The following is a 21639-nucleotide window of genomic DNA, read 5'->3' on the forward strand; positions in this document are numbered from 1 at the left end:
CACAAGTTAGCAAGAAGAGGAGCTTTTAGCACTAGTTGGAAAATTGGTAATGTTACTCCTCTATGTAAATGTGTTTGTGGTAGCTCAAGTCCCACTGATTACCGCCCAATTTCCATAACTCCCATATTATCTAAAGTTTTTGAACGTCTTCTGGCAAAACATCTTAATAGGTTTGCTGAAGGTAATCATCTACTCCCTAGTTTGCAATTTGGTTTTCGTAAAGGCCTTGGAGCATGTGATGCCCTTCTTACAATCTCCAGTGCTGTACAGAAATCCCTTGATTGTGGTCGGGAAGTTCGTATGATTGGCCTTGATTTTAGTGCTGCCTTTGACCGTGTTAATCATGAGGCCCTTGTTTTCAAACTCAAAGAGTTGGGAGTGGGTGGGTTGTTTCTTAGCATTATTATTGATTTTTTAAGTAATAGATCTCAAAGAGTTGTTGTTGATGGGCACCATAGTGATTATAGGAATGTGATATCCGGTGTTCCACAGGGTAGTGTTCTTGGCCCATTACTTTTCATACTATATACACATGACATGTGGTTTGGCCTAGAAAACAAGCTTGTTGCATATGCAGATGATGCTACTCTCTTTGCATCAATTCCATCCCCTGAATGTAGATCTAGGGTTGGTGAATCCCTTAATAGAGATTTAGCTAGAATTAGTGCATGGTGCAAATTATGGGGTATGAAGTTGAATCCTAACAAAACTCAAAGTATGATTGTAAGTAGGTCAAGGACGGTGGCTCCTCAACATCCGGATCTCAGTATTGATAATGTTTCTTTAAATTTGTATGACTCTTTCAAAATTTTAGGTGTGATTCTCAACAGTAAATTTACTTTTGAGAAACATATAAGGTCTGTGTCTTCTTCAATTGCACAAAAAATAGGCTTATTGAGAAAGTCTTTCAAGATTTTCGGTGATCAATCTATTCTGAAGAAGTGTTTTAATTCTTTCATTCTACCTTGTTTTTGAGTATTGTTCTCCTGTCTGGTGTTCAGCTGCTGATTCTCATGTTAATTTGTTGGACAGAAACTTACGGTCTATTAAATTTCTTATTCCTGATCTAGATATTAATCTCTGGCACCGTCGTTCAATTAGTTCATTTTGCATGTTACATAAGATTTTTCATAACTCTGACCATCCTTTACATTCAGATCTCCCTGGACAATTCTATCCTATTCGTAATACTAGGCAGGCAGTTAATTCTAATAACCAGGCCTTCTCCATCACGAGGCTCAATACTACGCAGTACTCTAGAAGTTTTATTCCAGCTGTGACCAAGTTGTGGAATGATCTTCCTAATCGGGTGGTTAAATCAGTAGAACTTCAAAAGTTCAAAGTTGGAGCAAATGCTTTTTTGTTGACCAGGCGGACATGAGTCTTTTTATAGTTTATTTATGTCATATTTGTTTTTGATGTTGTTAATAGTTTATATATGAAATGTCTGTTTTGACATTGTTACTTATTTTAGAATGATTTATTGTTAATTTGTTCTCTTCATTTATTTTTTTCCTTATTTCCTTTCCTCACTGGACTATTTTTCCCTGTTGGAGCCCCTGGGCTTATAACATCTTGCTTTTCCAACTAGGGTTGTAGCTTAGATAGTAATAATAATAATAATAAAATGAAATAATGATATAGAGTAAGAAAATAGTGATAAAACATGACTTAGATGATTGGCAAATCATAACGCATTATAATGAATCTACGGAAACGGCACTTTTCTCAACTTACAACGCTCCTCAGTCCCTATATCGGTCGTAAGTCAACTACTACCTGCAAATTATGGATAATCCGGGAAAAATGGATAATCCGGTACCCTCCCGGTCACAAAGTTGCCGGATTAGTGATGGCTACCTGTATAAGAAAAATATGAATGCCACCACTTTAATTAAACTAACTAGATATCAAGTATACTCATGCATCAGATGATAAAAATTAAAACTAAACTCAATTATAACAAAAAGCATCTGAAAATTCTTCTTACCATATGATGGTTTCCTGCCCCAAATAATTAGTCTTAATGTAGTGTAGGAGTCAGGGGAGGATGTAGCACCTGTCAGTGGGGTTCCTCTGGTGATGAAGATGTTATGTGAAATTTCCTCCTCCATAAACATCTTAATGACTGCCATTGCACAGCTGATGAAAGAAAAAAGTTTCACATATGATGAACTAATCCGGCTTCTAAGTGATCAGAAACACATTTCATAGATTTACAACATCTTAATGGATAGGAGTATGTTATATACTTTACTGTGATCAACGTGTAATAATTACATATTCAAATATGACATACAGTATTTGGAATTAATTTGTATATTTCTTAACCATACAAGCCTGAAGCTCTTTACTAAGGAGATACATTTTGGCAACAGCTGAAACTAGCCATAAAACATTTAAGCAAAATGATACTCCCCTCTGCTGGTTAGGGGAGGGTAGCGAGAGGTGTACCCACCATCCGGCTCACTCACGCAGTAGCTAACAGATGCCACTTTGCAAATGCAGGCATGATTTCTACGGGGTAGGTGACAGTGGGCCAGTACTGTGTGTGTAAAGAGCTTTAGGTCGGTATGGTTTGGAAAAAACAAGAAAAAACAAATTATTTCCAAATTTGTCATCTGTTTTGGCACCAAATACAGTACAAGCTTTCAGCTCTTTACTATGGAGACTCACACTTAGGTGGGTAAAAGTCCAAGATCAACTGGCTGATGCCTGCCCCTATTAACTCGCTATCTCTCAAAGAAAGATAATGCCCTGAGCAATTGTGTGAGAGTGTGAAGACTAAGCAATGTGACCTGCCAAGGTATGGATTGCTTTGGAGCCATGCTTACTTATCTGGACGTTACCTAACTCTCACCTTGCAAAGAGATCGAGAACATAACAATGTACATGCATATATTAGGATACACAAAGAACAATAATACCCAACTACAGTCAGAAGAGGCCAGCTTGCAGAGTTCCTTGGCTTGTTCAACCCCCAAGAGAGGGGAGAATAAAGGATGAAAAGACCAGCCATACACACATTCACACCTGATTTACAACTGGGTAACTTCTGCCCTCAACCAACTGCTACCTGTCCTACGAGGGAGCTGAGGTATTGAAGATCATATTTTTGGCAGCCCCCACAGTACCTATGGAGAATGTGTTAAGGCTCCTGTGGGTTATGTCTTGCAGGTAATGCGCAGTGAAAGTAGACTGACATTTCCACACACCCGCCTGTAAGACATGCGTCACATTGAAGTTCTTTTTGAATGCCAGGGACGTGCTAATGCCCAACATCCTGAGCTCTAGATCCACGGTCAAGAGAGGTTGAGTCTGCTTGGAGGGCTCATTTTAGGACTTTCCTGATCCAGGAAGAAATAGAATTCCTTGTCACTCTCCTTTCGACTCTACCTGTGCTGATAAATAGCCTATTGATTTGTGGACGAGCTCGAGCAGTTCGTTCAAGGTATTTCCTCAGAGCCCTTATAGGGCATAATAACAGTTGATTTGGGTCATCTGTAACAGTACGGAGACTTTCAATCTGGATCCGCTACAGCCAGATTTTGAATCTTGCCAATACTCAGGGATGAATTTGAGTGTCACCTGCCCTCATCTCCTTGAATGGGTGACATCATAGGACAGATCGAGTAGCTCATTGATCCTCTTAGAAGAGGCCAGGGCTAAGAGGAAAACTGTCTTTAGAGTCAGGTCATGATCTGAGGCCCACCTAAGAGGTTCATAAGGGGCTCCTTTCAGAGATTGCAGTACTCGTACTATATTCCAAGGAGGTGGTCTGACTTCCGACTGAGGGCAAAATAACTAGGGCAGGATAACTCAAAACTATGTACAGTACTGTACTGCATGAGGAGAGATAATTCTGTCAAGGAGGAAATGGCAACTTCATTCAGTGTAAAGGCGACATTTGAGGCTGAACGATAGCCTTTCACCGCCAGCACTGAAAAGTTTTTCCTTCCTGAGGTATAACAAGAACTCAGCTATTGTTGGAATAATGGCACTGAATGGAAGGACGACCCTTGCACGACATCAATCACAGAAGATAGTCCACTTCACATGGTAGATAGCAATAGATGACTATCAGAGGTATCCAGTCATTCTTCTTGCAACTGGCTGGGAAAAACCTCGTGCAGTGAATATCTCTAGGTGTGAAGACATCGCGAAGATACTTGCCTGTGGAAAATCTGAGCATGCGGTTGTTTGAGTAGCTCAGGAAGAAGAGGGAGCCCCCTGAGTGCCTCTGTGACCAAATGTAGAAGGTCTGGAAACCATTCTGCATGTTGCCACATCGGAGCTATTAAGGTCATTAACACGGCTTGAGATAACTACAACTCAAGAATTTTCTTCTTCAAGAAATTTGTTTCATAACAATTGTAAACCATTAGGATTTTGCTCTAGGAGATGCTCCCACCAAAAATAGCAGGACTTGTAAACCTTATAGGAGAACTCAATGAAGGTCTTTTCTGATATATTTATGTAGGAGGAACACATTCCCAATGTTATCAGGTTTGGCAGAGCCTTCACCACAAATTGTGGGTACTGTCTAAGCTCAGAGAGGGTTATCAAATTCTTCTGGCCTCCAATCCACCCTTGTTCAAGTAATTCATCCATTTTCCAAGATATCGGAGCTAGGACAATTCGCCGTAGGAAAATTGATTGTAAGACTTTTCGCCGTAAGAAAACTTGCCGTATGGATATTTTGCCGCAAGGACATTTCGTCGTAAAATGTATATTTTAGTTTTTAGCTTATCACTTTTAGAGATCAATGTAACTACTGTACATTCATATAGTTATCTTCAAGTATATTTATCACTTTTCATTGATTTTCATGTATTCATTTAATTATAATTATATATAAGAAAAGGATAAAAAAATGAAGACCACACACTTTATTTAAAAAGTTTTCTAAAAAAAATTCAAAGCTAAAAATCATGTAAGTTCATAGAAATTGCTCATAAATAATGTTGTTTTGCATTTTGATCATAACCTCTGACAATACTTAGTATGCGCTTATAAACATTTTTGTATTGTTTCTTGACTGCTGTTTCACCTCTTTCTGCATCGATTATCTTCTTTTTAAAAAGATATTCTTAATTTTTATATACATTGACGAGTTTCCATAAATTTGGATGCGTATTGGTCACAGATGCTTGAAGCGCATTATGGAACCCTTCTAGTCCATTGTTGGTATTAGCCAGCTGATCTAGGGTTCTTTGATAAACATTCCAAAGTTCGATAGGAAAAGTTGGAGAAACTCTACGACGACGAGGTCCCCTCCCTCTCTCTCCCCCAATGTAATGAGTTTCAAAATATGCAACTAGTTCTTGTGGTAAGTCATCGTCATCACCCAACTCTATAAATGCACCAATGATGTCTGAAGGCGGTATGAATACATGTGCCATAAGGCACTTTACTTTTGTATTAAAAGCACAATCACTTTGATATCGAACCTTAAGCCCCATATCTGTCACTTTTCTGTAAACATTCTTACATAAATGAAAATAACAGCCTGTTTCATTTGCAGAAGGGAAAATGTCAGAAAAAAAAAATTAAAAAACTAGCTGGTTCGAAATCAATCATTAGATTTCCAGGTTCTAGGGACTCGAATAAATCTTTAACCTTTTGAAAAAACGTATTGTAAGATTCCTTATTCTTATTCGGAAGGACACCGTGAACTCGTGGGATGCATGCATGTCCTACGTTGACATGTAGAGTATATAACTGATAGAAGATTTCAGGACAAACCTTAAATGTTCCATCGCATGCCCAATTTGCATGTCTTTCTAGATCGTGTAACCCTGCAATCGTGCCAAAGATAACATTCTGTTTTCATCTTCCATTCCACTATCCTAAAGTAAAAATCTTTCTCCGTTCTGTAAACACGCAAATTCTTCGGGAATTACATAACCGATTCTTGTTCTTGGAATAGGAGGGCCCTTTTCTTCTTTTTGTCTCCATCTTCTTATGTTTCTTGACAAATTTGAAGTTGATGGCATAAGAGAGCGTCCTGCATTTTCTAATTCCTCGCATGCAGCACCAATCAATGATCTTGAAGCTAGCTGGGATTTCAGTGCATTTTCTTTCATCTGTGCAATTGTTTTTTGCATTTTATGTTTGCTTGTGTTCGCTGGATGGGTATGCTCACTTACAGCTTTACAAATTGAAATCTCTTCAATATTCTGTCTTGTATGTACTCTTGCTTTGCAGCTTTTTTCAACACACTTCCAATAAACCTTGCCTCCATATTCTCTTCCTTGCCTGTAAATGAAGTTGGAATCATCTACGAGCTTATCACAACCTCTGGTGCTTTTGATAGTGTGCGGCATCGTAGGGGTTTAAGTTTCAACTGATAAAAGTAGATAATACGAAGGTTTAAGATAAAAAAAGAAATATGGTAAATTACCGAATTTGTAATGACCTCATTTAAACATTTAACGACGGGTGTCAAAATTTATAACGACCCCCCCCTCTCTCTCTCTCTCTCTCTCTCTCTCTCTCTCTCTCTCTCTCTCTCTCTCTCTCTTTCTCTCTCTCTCTCTCTCTCTCTCTCTCTCTCTCTCTCTCTCTCTCTCTCTCTCTCTCTCTCTCTCTCTCCATTCTTTTTTTAATCTATACATGACAAAGCATATACATCTTACGGCGAAATGTACTTGCGGCAATTTTTCTTACGGCAAAATGTCTTACAATCAATTGTCCTACGGCAAATTTGTTTACAGCAAATTGTCCGGTCTCCCAAGATATCATCCAATTCGCAAAGGCCCAGGTTTTTTAAGTAGAGATTGTTAAACTCTGATAGGAAAAAGTAATAGAAGAGGTCTTAACCCCATCTCCGGGATTTTACAAATTATTTCTATTGCCTAAAGTGTTAGGAGATAGCAGACAGGTTCACTATGATTTAAATACAAACAAGTTTATAATGAAAAAAAACCTAGATAATCCATGGCGTAGAAAAGAAAAAGGATTGGATGTTTTCAATAGTCTTAACAGATGCCTACTTTCAGATTCCTATTCATTTAAATTTAAGGACATTTGGTATGTGAATGGTTTGAAGGTTTACCAATTCAAGTACCTCGGTCTCTGGACTGTTCCACAGGTCTTCACTAGGATGATGGCCTCATCTGTAAATGGATAAGATTTCTGGGAATCTGGGTTCTTTTATATCAGTATCAAAGTTCAACAAATGTGGTTACTAAGATTACTGGAATAGTTGGGAATCATTTTCAGTTAGGAATAAGTCTCTTCTGATTCCGTTCCAGAAAATTCTATATTTAGGAATGATAATACCAACAATTTCTTTCCTGTAGACAAAGAGGATTTAGTCTTATCTTCTTTTCAGAGAAAAGAATAAAAAAATGAAGTCAATTTCACTTCGGATATGGGTGAGACAGCTTAGGACCATAGTTTCTTTAGGAACGTTCCTTCTGATGAGCCACATAAAGATGAAAGTTTTTCAATATCATCTCAACCAGAATTGAAACATGATATTTGATCTAGACAATCTATTCCAGATATAAAGAACTAACTTCATCTATCTTCACAGATGTTTCATAAGAGGGATTGAGTGCAACTCAAAGCTATATTTTTTCCATCAGTCGGAGAAGACGACAAAGACTCAACATTTCATATCAAATGCCCAGAATATTTAGCGGCGTTCATGGCCCTTCAGGCTCACAAGTTGCTGGTAATAGGAAAGTGTATGGCAGTGTTTTCAGACAACAGTAAATTAGCTTACATCCAGAAATAAGGGGGAGCTAGGTCAAATCCCTATGCTGGATAGCATGCTTGGACAAAATTGAGAGGAATAATCCTTCTCCCTCAGTTTATTCCAAGAAAATCAAACATCTTGGCAGATCAGTTACGCAGAAAAACCAGATTCTTCCAACTGAATGGTCTCTGCATCTGTCACTGTCTAAAGATTTGGTATTGATGAGGACTACAAAATGTGGACAGGTTTGCAACAACTTCAAACAAAATTATAGTGGTGACCTGTTCACCAACTTTGGATCCTTTAGCATGGAACATTGATGCCCTATTATTAGTCTGGTTGAATTTGAATCTGTACGCCTTTCCACTGTTCACCCTGATACAGCCTGTGCTAAACAATTTCAGGGTGTCTACGAACAGCAGGATGACTCTGGTGGCTCCCTTCTGGTTTTAAGGAGAGTGGTACTCTTTGAGAGTTGTGGATCCAAACTCATATGGACTACTTCCAACCACATAAAGATTGTCCACTGTATTCTCCAAGATAAAGGGGTTACAAAATCTTGTAGACTGTCTACCCTTAGTTCCAAAAGACAGTCTATTAAAAATCTATATCAAAGGCAATGGAATGTTTAATTCAATTGATGGAAATTGATTAATGTATTAGTGACTAGGACTAGTTTGGGCGATATTTGAATTTTACATGAAAAGAAATTGTCGATTTAATATATCAAGGGTTATACTGTATATCCATAATCAATATTGTACTTAAACATCAGGTATTATAGTGGACATATCAATGTCTTTTAATATTGAATAACTTCTGTAAGTCTAAGCATATTCTTGGAGTCTGGATTAAGTATTACAATAAATAAAAAGCTTATGTTTTAAACCTTTTAAAGATCTTTCATTCAAGGACCTCATGGCTAAGACTTTTCCTGTTTACCTTAGCATCAGCTAAACACATTACAGCACAACAAGCTTTCTTAAAAATATAGGTTTGATAGAAAAGATTCCAAATCATCCTCTGTCAAAAAAATGCTGTCATTTTTTGTTAAAAGCCTGGTCATAGAGGCTCTCAAGGAAATTGATTCCAGATCAGAATAAAGTCTTGAAAGTTAGGGCTCACATTATAAGAAGTGCAGCTACCTCCCTTCACTTTTGTAAGAATCTATCTTTGGAAAGAATATGAGCTGCCGCTCAATGATGTACCAAATCGGTATTTGTTGAGCATTATCTTAAAGAATTCTCATTTACTAAACAAGATTGCTAAGATTTAAGTGCTGTAGTAGCTATTGGTGATGTGGTCTAATAAAAGTTTGTTTGTTTTATAAATGAGTAAATTAAATTATTATCAAGATTTTTTTTTCATTTGGAATGCACTGGATTGAGTAAAGTACAGTATATAAATGAGAGATTATATATTGGGGTTTTAAGGAACACAAATTGGAAAATCAAGTTATAACAAACTTAATTTGAAAATAGTTTTTACCAAGATATTGGGCTAGGAGATGACTCTAAGGTACTAAACAAGTTTTCCATTTTAGGACTTTTTAATTTCCCATTTCTTTCCTTCACTGGTCCACCTCTATCAGTGTGGGAGTCACCAATATCGACACCTGGGAAAGTTCATGAAAATAAGAGGAATTTTAATGATATTTTTTTATTTCTATAATCACCTGATGTTCATATACATGGCCACTCTCCTTCCCACTGATTAGTAATGTTAAGAGGATAGGAGATCAGTTTCAAATTGGAAACTGAGAGATAAATGCTAGGTTGTTTCAGTGTTGTATTAGAGGCCTATGAGTATTGAAAGGAAAGACAAAAGAAAATGTTTAATTTTGGGGTAAACATCAATATAAGCAAAGCTTTGAGAGAGAAACCATATGAACAGCAGGTGAGTATAAAAATAGTTTTTATCATTAAGATTCCATTTTTACCATAAACTGAAAATTCAAAAAACAAGCATAATATTCCGGGAAACAAGCAATTTGACATCTTGATCAATGATTATATTTTAAGAAATATAATAGCGTTACTCGTGTTGATGGGTGCTATTTAGGTTTTATTTATGGGAAATTGGTGTTATACATGTGAACTGTATTCAGTAAAAAAAATTAATGGATAAGATATTTGTTTCAAGTAAATTTGCTAAGCCAAAAATAGATAAGTAATTACGCACTTGTAATGCACACAGTTGGAAACAAAATCTATAAACAACTACAGTAGACAGTTTTTTTTACCATTATATTAGTGTCTAATTCAGTCATTCAACAAACAATTGATACTATCTAATTCAAGTCTCTACCAGCCTACTACTCTTAATGGATGCATTTTGTAAAATTAACAAATTGAAGATAAGATTATTTTAATTAACAAGTTAAAGGTATAATGGCAAACAAATCTAGTGGATAAAACATTTGTTACGAAATGACCTCCAATAATATCATAAAATTACTAATCTGGCATGGATCTGGAACTAGGAGATGGTGGATTATCTATGTGAATGCAATTAAATAGCACGAGCTGAATCACTCGTTTTATAGAACCATGTAAATTCAGTTTGTATAACTGTGATTTGGTAGCCTCTTGAGTTCATACAACAGTTCTGTCCCAAAATTCTTGAGTTTACAGCAGAAAACATCTAGCTTACTTTTTAAGAGTGATTGAAGAGTCCTGAATCTACAGAGGATCAAATAGCCACATAACAGCCAGAGTCAATGAGATCAGGAGTATATATATATATATATATATATATATATATATATATATATATATATATATATATATATATATATATATATATATATATATATATATATATATATATATATTAACAAGTAATAATTCTCTTGCTACACATAAGGGAAAACAACAAAATGTGTAAAACATATGAAAAAGTATCTAACTTCCAAAATAGCGGATACAAAACCGCACAAACATAATTGTGATGGAGATCCACTAACAAATTGAAAAATATAGTTAATTTCCTGATAGTGACCTTAGAAGAGAAGAGCTTAGTCAAAATAAAACAAATTACATTCTAGACGAACAGTGATAGCCTGCTTAGACAAAGGTCAGCAAATTAATGGTGTAATTTATAATAATGCCAAGTAGGTGGTTCCAAAACATGTTTTCATATTAATTTGACAATCTCCATAAAGGATGTCCTTTGAATTTTTGAATAGTTACATACTATATGAATACTTTGTTCTTGAACTACTTTCATATCTAAATATTGCTAATATGATATTTTAATTTCACAGAATTTCATAACTTCAAAATACCAGCAAAATAGAATTTAAAATTAACAATGAATGCTTTTAAAGTAGGTACTTGAGAATTTGTTATAAAAGTACTGTGCTAAAATAGAAGAAAAAATTAAATTCCCTTAAATAACTTACCCTACAAGTTTTTCAATATCCTTATTCTCTAACTGGAACACAAATCCTGGAGAATGATAATCTTTGAAAATGAAACAAGGGCCAGCTAAGTTTATACACTCCTGAAAAATATAAGTTTTATCATAAAAATCTTAACTTGACATGATATGATGAAATATCAACTCTTAAATGAAACAAAACATATTTCTTAAATACAGTATAAAGCTATAATTTTTATTACAAATAATTTGCAAATTTCAACAATCCTACATATTTCACTCTAAGTAAAATAAGAAAAATTTTATTTTGATAATAAAATAAATTTTTGAATATACTTACCCGGTGATTATATAGCTGCAACTCTGTTGCCCGACAGACAACTCTAAGGTAAAAACTCGCCAGCGATCGCTACACAGGTTGCGGGTGTGCCCAACAGCGCCATCTATCGTCCAGATACCCAGTACTCAATGTAAACAAAGACTCAATTTTCTCCTCGTCCCACTGCGTCTCTATTGGGGAGGAAGGGAGGGTCCTTTAATTATAATCACCGGGTAAGTATATTCAAAAATTTATTTTATTATCAAAATAACATTTTTCAATATTTAACTTAGCCGGTGATTATATAGCTGATTCACACCCAGGGGGGTGGGTAGAGACCAGCAATATATGTTTACACTTTAATGAGCTAAGAGTTTTTATTTCATTTTAGAAGTTATCAAAATAACAAAAACAAAATAAATAGGTACCTGGTAAGGAAGTCGACTTGAACAATTACTCTGCCTTTTAAGTACGTCTTCCTTACGGAGCCTCGCGATCCTCTTAGGATGCTGAACGATCCCTGGGATCTGAAGTATCAAGGGTTGCAACCCATACAACAGGACCTCATCAAAACCCCTAATCTAGGCGCTCTCAAGAAATGACTTTGACCACCCGCCAAATCAACCAGGATGCGAAAGGCTTCTTAGCCTTCCGGACAACCCAAAAAACAACAATAAAAAACATTTCAAGAGAAAGATTAAAAGGGTATGGAATTAGGGAATTGTAGTGGTTGAGCCCTCACCCACTACTGCACTCGCTGCTACGAATGGTCCCAGTGTGTAGCAGTCCTCGTAAAGAGACTGGACATCCTTTAGATAAAAAGACGCAAACACTGACTTGCTTCTCCAATAGGTTGCGTCCATTATACTTCGCAGAGATCTATTTTGCTTAAAGGCCACGGAAGTTGCGACAGCTCTAACTTCGTGTGTCCTTACCTTCAGCAATGCTTGGTCTTCCCCACTCAGATGGGAATGAGCTTCTCGTATTAACAGCCTGATAAAATAGGATAAAGCATTCTTTGACATAGGCAAAGATGGTTTCTTAACTGAACACCATAAAGCTTCAGATTGGCCTCGTAAAGGTTTGGTTCGTTTTAAATAGAACTTAAGAGCTCTCACAGGGCATAAGACTCTTTCTAGTTCATTGCCTACCATATTCGATAAGCTGGGAATATCGAACGATTTCGGCCAAGGTCGAGAAGGTAGCTAATTTTTGGCTAGAAAACCAAGTTGTAGGGAACATGTAGCTTTTTCTGACGAAAATCCGATGTTCTTGCTGAAGGCATGAATCTCACTGACTCTTTTAGCTGTGGCTAAGCATACCAGGAAAAGAATCTTTAAGGTGAGATCTTTCAGGGAGGCTGAATGTAGCGGCTCGAACCTGTCTGACATGAGGAATCTTAGTACCACGTCTAAATTCCAACCAGGTGTAACCAAACGACTCTCCTTCGTGGTCTCAAAAGACTTAAGGAGGTCCTGTAGATCTTTATTGTTGGAAAGATCTAAGCCTCTATGCCGGAAGACCGATGCCAACATGCTTCTGTAGCCCTTGATGGTGGGAGCTGAAAGTGATCGATCTTTTCTCAGGTATAAGAGAAAGTCAGCTATTTGAGCTACAGAGGTACTGGTCGAGGATACAGATACTGACTTGCACCAGTTTCTGAAGACTTCCCACTTTGACTGGTAGACTCTAAGGGTGGATGTTCTCCTTGCTCTAGCAATCGCCCTGGCTGCCTCCTTCGAAAAGCCTCTAGCTCTCGAGAGTCTTTCGATAGTCTGAAGGCAGTCAGACGAAGAGCGTGGAGGTTTTGGTGTACCTTCTTTACGTGTGGCTGACGTAGAAGGTCCACCCTTAGAGGAAGACTTCTGGGAACGTCTACTAGCCATCGAAGTACCTCGGTGAGCCATTCTCTCGCGGGCCAGAGGGAAGCAACTAGCGTCAACCTTGTCCCTTCGTGAGAGGCGAACTTCTGCAGTACCTTGTTGACAATCTTGAACGGTGGGAATGCATACAGATCTAGATGCGACCAATCTAGGAGAAATGCATCTATGTGAATTGCTGCTGGGTCTGGAATGGGTGAGCAATATATTGGGAGCCTCTTGGTCATCGAGGTAGCAAAGAGATCTATGGTTGGTTGGCCCCAAGTGGCCCAAAGACTCTTGCATACATCCTTGTGGAGAGTCCATTCTGTTGGAATTACCTGCCCCTTCCGACTGAGGCAATCTGCCATGACATTCAAGTTGCCTTGGATGAACCTCGTTATTAGGGATATGTTTTGACCTTTTGACCAGATGAGCAGGTCCCTTGCGATCTCGTACAACGTCAGTGAGTGGGTCCCTCCTTGCTTGGAGATGTACGCCAAGGCAATGGTGTTGTCCGAGTTCACTTCCACCACTTTGCCTTGAAGGAGAGACCTGAAGCTTTTCAAGGCCAGATGTACTGCCAGTAGCTCCTTGCAGTTGATATGCATTGTCTTCTGACTCGAGTTCCATTGTCCCGAACATTCCCGACCGTCTAATGTCGCGCCCCAGCCTACGTCCGATGCGTCCGAGAAGAGAACGTGGTTGGGAGTCTGAACAGCCAGGGGAAGACCCTCTCTTAGGCTGATACTGTCCTTCCACCAAGTCAGGCAAGACTTCATCTTCTCGGAAATGGGGATCGAGACCGCTTCTAGCGTCTTGTCCTTTTTCCAGTGAAATGCTAGGTGGTATTGAAGAGGACGGAGGTGTAGTCTTCCTAATGACACAAACTGTTCCAGGGATGGTAGCGTCCCTATCAGACTCATCCACTTCCTGACTGAACATTGTTCCTTCTTCAGCATGTTCTGGATGCATAACTGGGCTTGGCTTGTTCTGGGGGCCGACGGAAAAGCCCGAAAAGCTAGACTGTGAATCTCCATCCCTAAATACACAATAGTTTGGGATGGGACCAGTTGAGACTTTTCCATATTGACAAGGAGACCCAATTCCTTGGTCAGATCTAGAGTCCACTTTAGATCCTTCAGACAGCGACGACTGGAAGAAGCTCTGAGAAGCCAGTCGTCCAAATAGAGGGAGGCTCGGATGTCCGCTAAATGAAGGAATTTGGCTACATTCCTCATCAGCATCGTAAACACAAGAGGAGCTGTGCTTAGGCCAAAGCACAGGGCTTGAAATTGGTAGACAACCTTTTCGAAAACGAATCTCAGAAAAGGTTGGGAGTCCGGGTGGATGGGGACGTGGAAGTAGGCGTCCCTTAGATCTAAAGAGACCATCCAGTCTTCCTTTCTGACCGCTACTAAGACCGACTTCGTGGTCTCCATGGAGAACGTCTGCTTTGTGACAAAGACATTCAGAGCACTGACGTCTAGCACCGGCCTCCACCCTCCTGTCTTCTTTGACACCAAGAAGAGTCGGTTGTAGAATCCCGGAGATTGAAGGTCCGAGACTTTGACTACCGCTCCCTTCTCTAGTAAAAGAGACACCTCCTGTTTCAAGGCTCGTCTCTTGTCTTCCTCTCTGTACCTGGGAGAGAGATCGATGGGAGACGTTGCTAGAGGGGGTTTCCGTACAAACGGGATCTAGTACCCCTCTCTGAGCAACTTCACAGATTGTACATCTGCGCCTCTCTTTTCCCAGGTCTGCCAGAAGTTCTTGAGTCTGGCTCCCACTGCTGTCTGAAGAAGTTGGCAGTCAGACTCTGCCTTTAAAGGACTTGGTTCCTTTCTTCCTTCCTCGTTTCCCTTCGGCACGAGCACCTCCTCTGCTGGAGGCTCTGCCACGAAAGGGCGGAATAAAACGGGACGCTGGAGTGTCCATCCTTGGTCTAGCTGACAAGGTAGGCAAAGGGGTAGCTTTGCGAGCGGAGGACGCAACAAGATCGTGAGTGTCCTTCTGTATCAAAGAAGCGGCTATTTCCTTAATCAAGTCTTCTGGAAAAAGGCACTTGGACAGAGGAGCAAAAAGAAGCTCGGATCTCTGGCACGGCGTAACTCCAGCAGAAAGGAATGAGCATAGGTTTTCACGCTTTTTCAGGACTCCGGACACAAATGATGCAGCAAGCTCATTAGACCCATCACGTATGGCCTTGTCCATGCAGGACATAATGAGCAAGGAAGACTCTTTCTCTGTCGGAGAGATCTTTCTGCTTAGGGCTCCTAGACACCAGTCTAAGAAGTTAAAAACTTCGAAGGCCCTAAAGATACCTTTCAAAAGGTGGTCCAGGTCCGAAGATGACCAACATATCTTTGAGCGTCTCATGGCAAGGCGGCGGGGAGAGTCTACGAGGCTTGAGAAGTCGCCCTGGGCAGATGCAGGAACTCCCAAGCCGAGAACTTCTCCCGTGGCATACCAGACGCTCGATCTAGAAGAGAGTCTAGCAGGGGGAAACGTAAAGGCTGTCTTCCCCAAACTCTTCTTGGACTGCAGCCATTCTCCTATAACCCGCAAAGCTCTCTTGGAAGAGCGTGCGAGGACGAGTCGAGTAAAGGCAGGAGTGGTAGACGGCATGCCTAACACAAACTCTGATGGAGGAGAGCGAGGAGCCACAGAAACAAACTGGTCCGGAAACAACTCTTTGAAGATGGCTAAAACTTTCCTAAAGTCCAAAGAGGGTTGAGAAGACTTAGGCTCGTCCAATTCTGACTGTGGTTCATCTAGGTGTGCAGCAACATCATCATCAGAAAGTCCCTCATCCGATAACTGATGAGGAAACGGCAGCGGAGTGGGTAACGGCTGGAGCGCTGAGTCCGGTCGCACGGGTGCATGCGTGACTTAGCCGGACGCAACGTCATGGAACTGCTGCCCAGCCTGTGAGCTGGCAACAACCATGGCAGCGCGGGAACGCACAGCGTCTACTCCAGACTGTCTGGACTGATGTGGGTGCGCAGTGGAAACCACACTGGGTAGCGGAGGTTGACGCACCGCGTCAAAACACAGCAACTCTGACGGTTGTTGTATCTCCCGAACGTCAACATGCGGCTGGCAGATCACACTGGAACGCATGGGTGGCGGAACTTTCTCAACTGGAGTGCGTGAGAAGGTAACCTCAGCGTCCACAGGACGCACAACCGTAGGTGGGGAAGGTTGTAGGTTAGGAACTGCACTAACTGGTGCGGCAGCAACCTTCTCCGCACGAAAGTCCTGCATTAAAGACGTCAGTTTAGACTGCATGTCTTGCAGTAGAGACCACTTAGGGTCTACAGGAGCAGGTGCGGCGACAGACGGTGTTACTGTCTGACGCGGTACCGCTTTGCCTCTCTTAAGAGGGGTGCAGTCATCGGATGACGGCAGCGAGTCCGAACTGACCCAGTGGCTACAACCGGGCCGTTGGACTTGCGCTGAAGGGACCGACTTGCGTTTAAGTGGTCGTGAGACCTTGGTCCAGGGTTTCTTGCGAGAAACACCTTCCGCAGACGAGGTATTAATGGGCTCTCTCGTCTGAGTTGGGTAGGGGCGATCTTGGGTAGATACGCCCGATACCACGGAGGGAACGTCTGTTCGCTGATTAAAGCCTCTCGAACCCATTTGTCGTACGACATTGCTTCTCCCCTGGACTTGGGAGCTTGCAAGAGGTCCCGGACTAGGAGGACGACAGGCACGAACAGACGAACCCTCAAGCGCAACACTATCCACAACACTATCACTCGGTTGACGCACAGCGTCCACTTTAGCACTTCCCACTGCACTTTTGCACTTGAGCTCCTTCACATCCGCCATGAGTTGATTACGGTCACTAGCAAGTGACTCAACTCTCTCACCCAGAGCCTGAATGGCACGCATCATATCAGCCATCGAAGGTTCCTGAGTGCTAGGAGGGGGGTTAGGAGCAACCACTACAGGGGAAGGAATAGGTTGTGGGGCATGAGGAGAGGAAAAATCAATAGAACGAGAAGAACTTCTCCTAACTCTATCTCTCTCTAGCCTATGTGTATACTTTTGGAATTCGATAAAATCGAATTCCGAAAGCCCAACGCACTCCTCACACCGATCTTCCAATTGACAGTTTTTATCCCGACAATTGGAACAAACCGTGTGAGGGTCGATAGAAGCCTTCGGAAGACGCCTTGAACAGTCGCTAGCATTGCACTTCCTAAATTTTGGGACTTGTGAAGGGTCAGCCATTTTGAATTGGTCAAAGGGAAATTCAAAAACCTATCAAAAAGTCATCAACAAAGAATCCGTTATCAAAAAGAGTTCAAGGATTTATGAAGAGAAAACCTGCACAGCGAAAGCTCAAAACCAGAATAAAGTACTTCACCAATTAGTTGTGAAAAAACTCCAGTTTAGCAACAGCGAGTAAGTACGTCTTGTCGATAGCACGACAGAGAGAAAATTGAGTCTTTGTTTACATTGAGTACTGGGTATCTGGACGACAGATGGCGCTGTTGGGCACACCCGCAACCTGTGTAGCGATCGCTGGCGAGTTTTTACCTTAGAGTTGTCTGTCGGGCAACAGAGTTGCAGCTATATAATCACCGGCTAAGTTAAATATTGAAAAAGGCACTTGGACAGAGGAGCAAAAAGAAGCTCGGATCTCTGGCACGGCGTAACTCCAGCAGAAAGGAATGAGCATAGGTTTTCACGCTTTTTCAGGACTCCAGACACAAATGATGCAGCAAGCTCATTAGACCCATCACGAATGGCCTTGTCCATGCAGGACATAATGAGCAAAGAAGACTCTTTCTCTGTCGGAGAGATCTTTCTGCTTAGGGCTCCTAGACACCAGTCTAAGAAGTTAAAAACTTCGAAGGCCCTAAAGATACCTTTCAAAAGGTGGTCTAGGTCCGAAGATGACCAACATATCTTTGAGCGTCTCATGGCAAGGCGACGGGGAGAGTCTACGAGGCTTGAGAAGTCGCCCTGGGCAGAGGCAGGAACTCCCAAGCCGAGAAATTCTCCCGTGGCATACCAGACGCTCGATCTAGAAGAGAGTCTAGCAGGGGGAAACGTAAAGGCTGTCTTCACCAAACTCTTCTTGGACTGCAGCCATTCTCCTATAACCCGCAAAGCTCTCTTGGAAGAGCGTGCGAGGACGAGTCGAGTAAAGGCAGGAGTGGTAGACGGCATGCCTAACACAAACTCTGATGGAGGAGAGCGAGGAGCCACAGAAACAAACTGGTCCGGAAACAACTCTTTGAAGATGGCTAAAACTTTCCTAAAGTCCAAAGAGGGTTGAGAAGACTTAGGCTCGTCCAATTCTGACTGTGGTTCATCTAGGTGTGCACCAACATCATCATCAGAAAGTCCCTCATCCGATAACTGATGAGGAAACGGCAGCGGAGTGGGTAACGGCTGGAGCGCTGAGTCCGGTCGCACGGGTGCATGCGTGACTGAGCCGGACGCAACGTCATGGAACTGCTGCCCAGCCTGTGAGCTGGCAACAACCATGGCAGCGCGGGGACGCACAGCGTCTACTCCAGACTGTCTGGACTGATGTGGGTGCGCAGTGGAAACCACACTGGGTAGCGGAGGTTGACGCACCGCGTCAAAACACAGCAACTCTGACGGTTGTTGTACCTCCCGAACGTCAACGGAGACCTCCGTGCGTCACTTAACGTCAACATGCGGCTGGCAGATCACACTGGAACGCATGGGTGGCGGAACTTTCTCAACTGGAGTGCGTGAGAAGGTAACCTCAGCGTCCACAGGACGCACAACCGTAGGTGGGGAAGGTTGTAGGTTAGGAACTGCACTAACTGGTGCGGCAGCAACCTTCTCCGCACGAAAGTCCTGCATTAAATGACGTCAGTTTAGACTGCATGTCTTGCAGTAGAGACCACTTAGGGTCTACAGGAGCAGGTGCGGCGACAGACGGTGTTACTGTCTGACGCGGTACCGCTTTGCCTCTCTTAGGAGGGGTGCAGTCATCGGATGACGGCAGCGAGTCCGAACTGACCCAGTGGCTACAACCGGGCCGTTGGACTTGCGCTGAAGGGACCGACTTGCGTTTAAGTGGTCGTGAGACCTTGGTCCAGGGTTTCTTGCGAGAAACACCTTCCGCAGACGAGGTATTAACGGGCTCTCTCGTCTGAGTTGGGTAGGGGCGATCTTGGGTAGATACGCCCGATACCACGGAGGGAACGTCTGTTCGCTGATTAAAGCCTCTCGAACCCATTTGTCGTACGACATTGCTTCTCCCCTGGACTTGGGAGCTTGCAAGAGGTTCCGGACTAGGAGGACGACAGGCACGAACAGACGAACCCTCAAGCGCAACACTATCCACAACACTATCACTCGGTTGACGCACAGCGTCCACTTTAGCACTTCCCACTGCACTTTTGCACTTGAGCTCCTTCACATCCGCCATGAGTTGATTACGGTCACTAGCAAGTGACTCAACTCTCTCACCCAGAGCCTGAATGGCACGCATCATATCAGCCATCGAAGGTTCCTGAGTGCTAGGAGGGGGGTTAGGAGCAACCACTACAGGGGAAGGAATAGGTTGTGGGGCATGAGGAGAGGAAAAATCAATAGAACGAGAAGAACTTCTCCTAACTCTATCTCTCTCTAGCCTACGTGTATACTTTTGGAATTCGATAAAATCGAATTCCGAAAGCCCAACGCACTCCTCACACCGATCTTCCAATTGACAGTTTTTATCCCGACAATTGGAACAAACCGTGTGAGGGTCGATAGAAGCCTTCGGAAGACGCCTTGAACAGTCCCTAGCATTGCACTTCCTAAATTTTGGGACTTGTGAAGGGTCAGCCATTTTGAATTGGTCAAAGGGAAATTCAAAAAACTATCAAAAAGTCATCAACAAAGAATCCGTTATCAAAAAGAGTTCAAGGATTTATGAAGAGAAAACCTGCACAGCGAAAGCTCAAAACCAGAATAAAGTACTTCACCAATTAGTTGTGAAAAAACTCCAGTTTAGCAACAGCGAGTAAGTACGTCTTGTCGATAGCACGACAGAGAGAAAATTGAGTCTTTGTTTACATTGAGTACTGGGTATCTGGACGACAGATGGCGCTGTTGGGCACACCCGCAACCTGTGTAGCGATCGCTGGCGAGTTTTTACCTTAGAGTTGTCTGTCGGGCAACAGAGTTGCAGCTATATAATCACCGGCTAAGTTAAATATTGAAAAATCGAATTCCGAAAGCCCAACGCACTCCTCACACCGATCTTCCAATTGACAGTTTTTATCCCGACAATTGGAACAAACCGTGTGAGGGTCGATAGAAGCCTTCGGAAGACGCCTTGAACAGTCCCTAGCATTGCACTTCCTAAATTTTGGGACTTGTGAAGGGTCAGCCATTTTGAATTGGTCAAAGGGAAATTCAAAAAACTATCAAAAATTCATCAACAAAGAATCCGTTATCAAAAAGAGTTCAAGGATTTATGAAGAGAAAACCTGCACAGCGAAAGCTCAAAACCAGAACAAAGTACTTCACCAATTAGTTGTGAAAAAACTCCAGTTTAGCAACAGCGAGTAAGTACGTCTTGTCGATAGCACGACAGAGAGAAAATTGAGTCTTTGTTTACATTGAGTACTGGGTATCTGGACGACAGATGGCGCTGTTGGGCACACCCGCAACCTGTGTAGCGATCGCTGGCGAGTTTTTACCTTAGAGTTGTCTGTCGGGCAACAGAGTTGCAGCTATATAATCACCGGCTAAGTTAAATATTGAAAAAGGCACTTGGACAGAGGAGCAAAAAGAAGCTCGGATCTCTGGCACAGCGTAACTCCAGCAGAAAGGAATGAGCATAGGTTTTCACGCTTTTTCAGGACTCCGGACACAAATGATGCAGCAAGCTCATTAGACCCATCACGTATGGCCTTGTCCATGCAGGACATAATCAGCAAGGAAGACTCTTTCTCTGTCGGAGAGATCTTTCTGCTTAGGGCTCCTAGACACCAGTCTAAGAAGTTAAAAACTTCGAAGGCCCTAAAGATACCTTTCAAAAGGTGGTCCAGGTCCGAAGATGACCAACATATCTTTGAGCGTCTCATGGCAAGGCGGCGGGGAGAGTCTACGAGGCTTGAGAAGTCGCCCTGGGCAGAGGCAGGAACTCCCAAGCCGAGAACTTCTCCCGTGGCATACCAGACGCTCGATCTAGAAGAGAGTCTAGCAGGGGGAAACGTAAAGGCTGTCTTCCCCAAACTCTTCTTGGACTGCAGCCATTCTCCTATAACCCGCAAAGCTCTCTTGGAAGAGCGTGCGAGGACGAGTCGAGTAAAGGCAGGAGTGGTAGACGGCATGCCTAACACAAACTCTGATGGAGGAGAGCGAGGAGCCACAGAAACAAACTG

At 42.0% G+C, this 21639-nt stretch overlaps 1 protein-coding gene across 2 annotated transcripts in view; it reads right to left on the reverse strand.

Annotated features, from left to right (window-relative positions):
• Nucleotides 1-21639, reverse strand: part of LOC137631782 (GDP-D-glucose phosphorylase 1) — a 162718-nt gene that overhangs the window by 18605 nt on the left and 122474 nt on the right. For both annotated transcript variants that reach the window (XM_068363741.1, XM_068363740.1), the window contains exons 6-7: nt 11109-11209; nt 1991-2142 (exon numbers count right to left, since the gene is read on the reverse strand). In XM_068363741.1, the coding sequence (XP_068219842.1) occupies nt 1991-2142; nt 11109-11209 (253 nt within the window). The remainder of the gene's footprint in view (nt 1-1990; nt 2143-11108; nt 11210-21639) is intronic.

The sequence above is a fragment of the Palaemon carinicauda genome, chromosome 40 (assembly GCF_036898095.1).
Source record: "Palaemon carinicauda isolate YSFRI2023 chromosome 40, ASM3689809v2, whole genome shotgun sequence".
NCBI lineage: Eukaryota > Metazoa > Arthropoda > Malacostraca > Decapoda > Palaemonidae > Palaemon > Palaemon carinicauda.